Raw genomic sequence first — 8,939 nt, forward strand, 5'->3', positions numbered from 1 at the left:
AGAGAAACGTGGGGGGTGGGGATTTGGAGGAATATACGATAGTGTTAATTAAGGAGTGATATATGGTACATTAATTGTACAATTAAAACATATTATGGTATAGAATTAGTAATTAGGTATACTAAATGTAATTAAATCAAACCTTAAACATTGAGGGTAATATAGTTTTCTATATGGAATAGGAATATAAAAATTCCTAAAATAAAATTACTTATTCTATTTTAATTTATATGTCTTATAATCCTTTTTAGTTTGTTTCAAAAGGAATATCTTTTCGTAAATCTTTAACTTCAATATTTCACAAGGGATATTTAGGATCATAAGATTCAAGGCCATTTTGATACATTATACATTAAATACATAAATTAAAACGAAGGGAACAATAGTTTATCCAAGGTTATGTCTCTTTTTTTCATTATCGTTTCCTATTGTTCAGTTGCTTTGATCAATAATATTACTTATTAAGATATGTCCTATGAAAAATATGCTGCTTTATAATTGAGCAGTTATTGATGTATTTTAGGCACGTGGTTGTTTTCTTTTTTGCTATGTCAGTTTAAATTTAAATGAAAGAAGGCTCGCCTAATCTTATTTTCATATTTTATCTGTTAAATACTCAAACTCAAGAATGTTAGTTGTTGCTTATAAAAGTTAGTTCTAAAAGAAAGATATTATAGACGTATAAAACAATCATAAGTTCAGAATGGTGATAAAGACCCTATCTTCTAATTCTCTTCTTGTTTTACCTTTGAACCCTGTTGTAACATGTAATATCAGCAATGCAGAGTGTAGGTTCATTTTTCGAGTATATATAACTTTATTACTGTGGAGGGTTAGTTTGGTGTCTTATTTTTATAATTTGGCACGGACAACCCTCTTTTACAAGAAAAGCACAAAAATTCAACAAATGGCCACTTCCCGGGAGTTTGATTTCGATCCACATTTCAATTCTTCAAACTCCAGAAATTTTTGTCATTAATTGCTTACTCCCGTTCTTGCCTTTCATAATACCACCTATCAGATTGTGTTGAGCTATATAGATAGAGCATACCAAAGTGGATAGGGATAAAATACTGCAAGCTGAACGCCCAAGTCCAAAGCAAGCAAATATGAAAAAGACAGAGAGATACATATTATATGGTTGAAAGCTGTGCTCGGCTGAAATTTCCAAGTTAGGTACCAAAAAAGCAAGTAGAGAAACCCTGAACATGGTGGTCTTGGACTACTCCAAGATTGTATGGATATTTTTGCGGTACTTAGCGGGCGTTTGGACATAAGAAATTAGAGTTGTGTTTCAACATGAATATAATTTTGGATTGTTTTTGAAGTTTTATAAGCGATACGAGTGAATTTTGAAAAACAACTTTTTAAAAAATTTCAAATTTTCGAAAAATTTCAAAATTCATCTTCAACTGAAAATTGCAAACACTGATTTCGGAAAAAAGTGAAATTACTTTGAAAAAAAGTGAAAGAATTTATATCCAAACGGGCTCTTAGAAATCCAGGAAAATTTTCATGTGGTTATTTTTGCCACATTTTTTAAAGTTGGTGCCTATTTTTCAACTATTTAAAATGATTATATTTCAAATACCAGCTCTAAAAAGTTGTTCACGGAATTCTGCGAATTATTTAAGTGCAAAAGTAACATAATTTTAGTGCAATGAGCTTTCTCCTGCAGTATAGACCTTCGTTTTAGTTTCTTTTTTTCCCAACCTTATTGATTAAAAACCTTTAAACAAACATAGTTTAATCAGTTATTATCTTACAACATAAGTTTGGTTAGGGGCTTTTCAAAGTAACAAGCTTTTGATGTTTTCTTCATGTAGAATCTTAGTGATGTTCTAATACTCATATCATTCGTAGCGCAGATGAGATGTATTTCAGAGCAAAACAGTCGAAGAGGACCAAGAACATAGAGGTAAACAATTCAAGTTACAAATTACAATAGAACGAGAATCAGTCTACTCACTTTGTGGAATTGAAGCAATAATCACTTGGACCAAATGAGACAGATGTGATGTCTAAGTTATCAGAAGTCAAAACTTAAAAGCATTCCATTATGAAAATTTAGATCTCAGTTTTCCATTCAAAATTCAATTCCATAAAATGGTAAATGGTCCCATCAACTAAATGAAAACAGTACAGTCAAAACCACGACATATAACAGATAAAATAACAATCAGATTAACTAAAACCTGAAGCCTATCAACTTAAGTGCGAGGTGCAGCAGGGGCTCCTCCAGTGGGGCGTGGAGCTTGACCTGGCTTTGGGAGATCATCCTGGAATAACAAAAGAAAAGACACAAAAATTTAAAGTAAGCAGAAGAATAACATAAAGTAGCAAAATTCATAGAAAAACCCCCAGTACTATCTACAAAAATAGAAAACGACAAATAGGTGATACGTGGGTCTGATATTATGCTGATACACTCCAGGTATTAAACACGCTAGAGAAAGAAGATAGTTTCGATGTGTATAGGTGAATAACCAAATGAGGTTTTGAGATCAAATGACAAAATGGACAGCATGTACAGTAAACAGGTTTCCTTTCAGAGGCAGAAAGTTTAATTCGTCACCAAAATGCACATCTCAACACAAGAAAAATATCTAACAAAGCTATGAAGATAATACAACGAGGACAACATACCCTTGGGCGCCTGAAACGCTGTGGGGGCTCACGAACTCTCCTATCAGTAACAGAACGAACTCTGACCACCTTAGAGTGGATTGCACATGAAACACAATATTGCATCTTCAAGTACAGCTTAGGAAGAGTGTACGCTGAACAGAAAACGCACTCATGTTATTTAACATAAGCAAACTACTGTGCAATACATAGAGTTAGATAATTGCTCTGAGAAACCTCACTTTCAAAAGCACAAGCTTCCTGAACATCACGTACAGCAGCTTGCTCAACAATGTTCCTCACAAGAAACCTCTTGATGGCCTTGTCCTGAAAATCAATCAGGTTTAAGGAACATCACAGTAAGTTGCAAAATATTAGAAGAAAGTAGTATTGTATTTATACAAAAATGGATGATTGCACTACAAAGATCAATGCAAAATCAAGGGGTATAGGAGCGCTACAAGAATCTATTGTTGGCTACTACCATAATAATTGTCTAACTATCATCCGCAAATAATGACGAGATCTTTACGCAAATAGTCAGCTGAATTCAGTCTTTACCTTTAATAGCCAGTATAGATGTATTAAACACTTATTGTACACATAATATACATGGATTATAAATATATTACACATCGACCGACTATTTTTAGTTGAGGCAGTTGGGTGAGCGGCTATTTAGGTAAAAGCCCAGTAGGTAGCTGATGGTAACACAAAACATCACTGAATCTTAGCAAAAAAGGCTTAAAATGTCTTCTACTAAATCAATAGCTGCAATGAACGAGATCCCTAGTCATTTTCAATTTTATCCCCAATTTTCCTTGTTGACGAAGGAAAACATCACGGGCAAATACTTTCACAATTATCCCTCTTCCATATATATATATCCAAGAATTTCAGCTTTAACTAATACAATGCCCCAAGAGTACCTCTTAATCATTATTTAGATACACAAAATACATATTAAATTACTTCCAAACACAGCATTAACTAGCAAGAATCTAGATTTCACAAGAGGCAGATCAAGGATTTGAACATTATCAGTTCAGGTTTGGGTTCGAGTTGAGAATTCTACCACAGCTCATTTGATATTATTTATACTTGTTTAAAATTTCTTTTTTAACATATATACAAAGTACAAACAAAAGGTATTGGATTCCAGTGAATCCATAAGTTACCTTCTACATCTGCCCTGATTTCACATACCAGACAGGCAGACAGAGTACCAAAATTAGAACACATTAGTCCCCACAATATATACATCAAAACAATAAAATTTTAAATCATACTTCTACAATAAGCTCATCATGCATATATCTCTTTCTTTCCCTCGGTTATGTGTTGTAGTTAGGATTTCGAGCATCATACTTCTTAATTTTGACAATTAAGACATAGATCATAAACTTTTTTGAAATAAAATCTGCATACTTGGAAACTAAATAAAAAGTACTATAAGTCACAATGATTAACAATTCAAAAAGGCATATGAAAAAATCACGCTCAAAGTAATTAATATTAAGGTATGCAGACAAACTATAATCACAAAATTTTTATTTAAATATAAACATCTATGTTAAAATTATAAATATGTTATCACAAAAAAAAAATAGTACGTGATACGCCACATCCATTAACATAAATTTCTGGATCCATATGTTGAATTCATATTGAAAAAGATATTCAATAAATAGAAAATTGGAAATGACCTTTGGGCAGCATTTGCCGCAATTAGAGCAGCGAATAAATTTGGTGTGGCCACGTCCATGTTTGTTACGACCTCCGTTTCTTCTCTTGAAAGTCTGGAAAAAAAAAAAGAGAGAGAGATTATACTTCAGTGGATTACTAAGAGAAAAAATAAATTGAAAAAGAAGCAAAGTGAATAAAATTCTCTACCATTTTCGTTTGGAATGAGAGCTTCTGAGCGTTCTGCGGCTCTACTTTTTTAGGGTTTTTCTGCGAAATGAGAAGTATAACAGAGAGATGTTTTATATAGGGCTTGTTGAAAGCCCAATACAAAATGGCCCATTCGGTAATGAAGGATGGGGCATTTGCACAAATGGCCTTTTTGAGGCCTCTCTGCAAAAAGAGAGGAAGAATTAACCCAAAGAATTTGGAAAGGTTTTGTATCTGTAAAAAATATGGTACGACAAGTTTCAGTGTTGCATGATAAAAGAAGATATATTGTGATATGGAAACCCAGTGTTGATTTCATTTCTTTCCCATTGTTTGATGCTCGTGAATAATGATAGTGATTATTGTCGCACCTCCTTTTTACCGCGCCCGCGTGGGCGCGTGGGGGAGTTTTCTCCAATTGAAGGACAGTCGAAACGAGATTTATTTAATTATTTAAGAGTCGCCACCTGAGAATTTTAAAGCGCCCCAAGTCACCAATTTTAATCCCTGAATCGAGGAGAATATGACTCTGTTTATTATTCTGCGAACCAGAAATCCTGAGTAAGGAATTCTGTTAATCCGGAAGAAGGTGTTAGGCATTTCCGAATTCCGTGGTTCTAGCACGGTCGCTTAACTGTTTTTATTATTGGCTTAATTATCTTGATTTTTATTAAATATACTTTTATTACGTAATTTTACTACCGCTTATACTTATTGTGATTAAGGACCCTTCTTTGAATCGAATTACGCGTACGTATATTCGTGTTATAAATTTAAAAATGCGGAATTGTGTCACGCGTACGTGTACACAATAACTTTTGATAATATATTTATTAAGCAATCATTTTTTCGAAATTGTGTCGAATCAAGAAAATTTGTTTTTTTTTAATAGTGAACCGCACATCTCGTTTTTTTTATGAAATTGATTTAACGCCTTTGGAAAAATCCTTTTCTTAAATATTCGCTCGAAATTGCGCGTACGCATAATCCGAATTTGCTTTTAAAAATATAATCAGGGTACGCGAACGCATCCCTAATTGTGCAAAATATTTGTAATGGTTCAGGGATTTTCCACAAATTGTTTATTATATTCATATATTTTTTATGTGAAAATCATGAGAAACTCCCATTTTAGAGGCCTATAAATTCTTTGAAAAGAATTCGCAATCTATTAAAGGTTGCCCGTTGATTATAATTTTCGAGTATAAATTATATTCATTCCAACTATTCAAATTCAAAGAATAGAATAAAAATATGATTAATACTATTTTTTTTAACAAATATGACATATATATATATATATGCCAAAGAATAAATTGCATATGAAACTGAAAATGAATGATTCATAAAGGAAGGAAATATTTTCCAAGAATTTTCATTATTTACTAGGTGCAAATTCTATTTCTAATTACCATTGATATAAAATGTGGCAATTTATGATTATACATCTCAACTTATTCTCATATACTCGTTTTTAATCTAATAGGCGAAATTATTTTAATTAATTATGCTTATGATTAAATGTAAGATATATATAATCAAACCGATTGGATTCTCAATTTATGAGAACCCTTGTTACTAACTTTCACATTATAACAATTCCTAGGCCATTTGTTATTTTAAGAAAGAGAACAAATCTACCTAATTGACTTAATAAAGTAATATTGCATACAACATTATTCGCCCTATTTTGACGTTTGCAAACATAGCGGAGGATACTAATGCAACTTCCAACTATTGATGTTAACCATAATCATTACTACGCCATATATGAATAAAATACAACCAATCATCATCTAGCCTTAATCCACAACCAAATAATCGAAATACACTAACCACTCATTTTCTTGATATTTCCATAATACTTTATACCTATCTAACAATGTCGTAAGACTTAATTAATAGTCAACTTCATGCCAAATTCCCTATCTTAACAATTCAACCATAATTGTACCTTAATGAAATTCTGGAATAGGTAATATTATTACAACACTTATATGAATTTCAAAAGAATGATCAACTGATAATTAACATGTCAAGCATATTTCTATATGAAACAACATGAAACGAAAACTGAAATTTATAATAACAAACTTAGATAAATGGAAAAATAGAACTACAATTCAAGCTTCATTGATTTGTCATGCTGAATCTCTTTCCAACATAGAATTTAAGAAATAAGTACCTGGAAATGAAGGTAGAAGAAGTAAATTTTCAACAGTTGCAGCAGTAACAAAACCAGCAGAATATACCAATAACACAGCAAGTCTGAACAAGACCCGTTAACCCAGATGAATAGTGACAGAAACTTGAAGGAAAGATTTCAGATTTTCTGACTGAATAATATCCACCAAAAAAAAAACGGACAGATTCTAGAAAGATAACATTTTTTCAGATTTTCAGTTTCTTCCTGTTTCGGATTCCTATTTCTGATTTTTTCTGTTTCTGTTTTCTTCTCTTCTTTCCTTTCTTAAAATCTGATCTAAATCTGATTTTTCCTTCTTTTTACAATCTGATCTTAAAATCTGATTTTTTCTCCTCAATTTCACACTCTCTTTTTCTCCTTTCTTTTTCTTTCTTAAAATCTTCTGTTTTTCAGATTTTTTCTTTTTTCTCCTAAATCAGATTTCTTCAATCTCAAATATGCCTAAAGTTTCCTTGTTAAAATCTGATTTCTTTTTCCTTTCAAATCAGATTTTTCTCTTCCTGTTTTTCTTCTTCCTATTTTTTCTTCTTCCTATTTTTCTTCTGAAGGACTCCCTCTCTGAAAAACTGATCCTTTCAGTCTGTCCAGCTCCCTGTATTTATACAGGGCTGGTCCTATACAGTTTAGTGCTGGATGGACCCTTTTCTCCTTTAAAATCAGAAAGTTTTTCCATTAAAACTACTTTTGAATAATTTAAAACTAAGTGCTATTTATCCTGTTTTTCAGCAGCCTCATTATCCCTTGTTCCCCATTATTACTTAAATTATAGCCACTATCATATTATTGAAAGCACACTATCACATTACCCTACTGTTTCATTCTAAAATAAACCTGAAATCCTTCTGTAATTACAGCCCTTAAACTAAAATCAGAATATGTTGCAAAACAGATTTTAAAGTCTGTTTTAACAGTTATAACCAGTCCTAGTATTAAAGACAGTACATCACATTTATGCACAAAAGTTGAATTAAGATAGATGATTCTCAATTGAATACTGAACCTGAATAATACCCACTAACATTACACAGAATATGCAGGATCATTTCGACTGAGATTCAAAACTGAACCAAAAAATAAACAAATACAGGAGCATTGTCAATATACTGACAATGCCCTGAAACTCAATGCTCAGAAATCAACACATATACAGCATTCATTTGAATTTACTGGTTTATTAAACAAGAACTAACTGCTTAACAATAACTAATTAACTGGTTATAACAAAATAATCTATTCAAAACAGGCTATCTCAGTCAACATTTCCAAAAGCAAGATTCATAATACAACTAATCGACGAACTTAATCGAGTCGATTACACACATTGTACATAATCACAATCAACAGAAACAATTCACATTTAGAATCAAGTTGACGGGTAGGGGACAGTATAACAAAATTTGACTAGAAAATTATGAAAAATTAAACAAATTAATGAAACGAACATAGAATACACATAGAATGCACATAATAAACAGAAATTACCTCTGAACCTTTAAATTCAACTGAACTCAACTCGACTTGGATTTGGACTTTGTTTGAAGTCAAACAGACCTTAGTCGAAGTATTTTCCACTGAAAATACTTCGACTAAGGTCGATTAAACCTCAATCTTTATTCAATCTGGACAGAATCCAAAAGTCTGGTATTTTTAGGGTTCTTGAAAGTTCGATTTGGGATTTACTCATTTCTGGTTAGATTCGAGGGAAACCAAAGATGTTCTAGGCACGAGGGAGGTCAGGGGGTAACTGGTGTGAGTTTGAAGTAGGTTGGGATAAGGTCAGGTTGTACTCGAATCTTCAAATGAAGATTCGAGTAGTTCCAGTATGATTCGAACCATGCAACTAACAGATCCTTGGTGAGGGAATTTAGGAGAAACTGTGGTGTTATTTTGGAGGTCACCGGAGAAGATAAGGTTTTCAGGCCAACCTTCGATTTAAGATTCGAAGAGCTGGGGCCTGATTCGAAGGAAACCAATGTTAGATTTGTGTAGAGGATGTTCAGGGGATTCTAGGGTGTTATTTTGGTGACCGGCGGCGTTGATGTCGCCGGGTTTCAGGCGGTGGGATCCTAGGGCGGCTAGGGTTAGGGGGGTCTGAGGAAGGTGATGATGAACAGTAGAGAGGGGGTTTAGTTAGGGGGCCGGGGTAGGGGTCTGGAACTTATATAGGGGTGGGGTGGATTGATCTCATCCGTTGGATCAATTAAGATGCACGGTT

The 8,939-nt window shown here is 32.9% G+C and overlaps 1 protein-coding gene across 1 annotated transcript; it reads right to left on the reverse strand.

The window, feature by feature from the left end:
• Positions 1-2,029: 2,029 nt before the first annotated feature.
• LOC107823272 (small ribosomal subunit protein eS26x) lies at positions 2,030-4,647 on the reverse strand. The gene is made up of 5 exons (XM_016649903.2): positions 4,519-4,647; positions 4,332-4,424; positions 2,868-2,952; positions 2,647-2,780; positions 2,030-2,279 (listed from the first exon to the last, which is right to left on the reverse strand). The coding sequence occupies exons 1-5, from the start codon at positions 4,519-4,521 to the stop codon at positions 2,211-2,213; spliced, it is 384 nt and encodes a 127-aa protein (XP_016505389.1). The 5' UTR covers positions 4,522-4,647; the 3' UTR covers positions 2,030-2,210.
• Between the last annotated feature and the right edge of the window lie 4,292 nt (positions 4,648-8,939).

The sequence above is a fragment of the Nicotiana tabacum genome, chromosome 3 (genome assembly GCF_000715075.1).
Source record: "Nicotiana tabacum cultivar K326 chromosome 3, ASM71507v2, whole genome shotgun sequence".
Lineage (NCBI taxonomy): Eukaryota > Viridiplantae > Streptophyta > Magnoliopsida > Solanales > Solanaceae > Nicotiana > Nicotiana tabacum.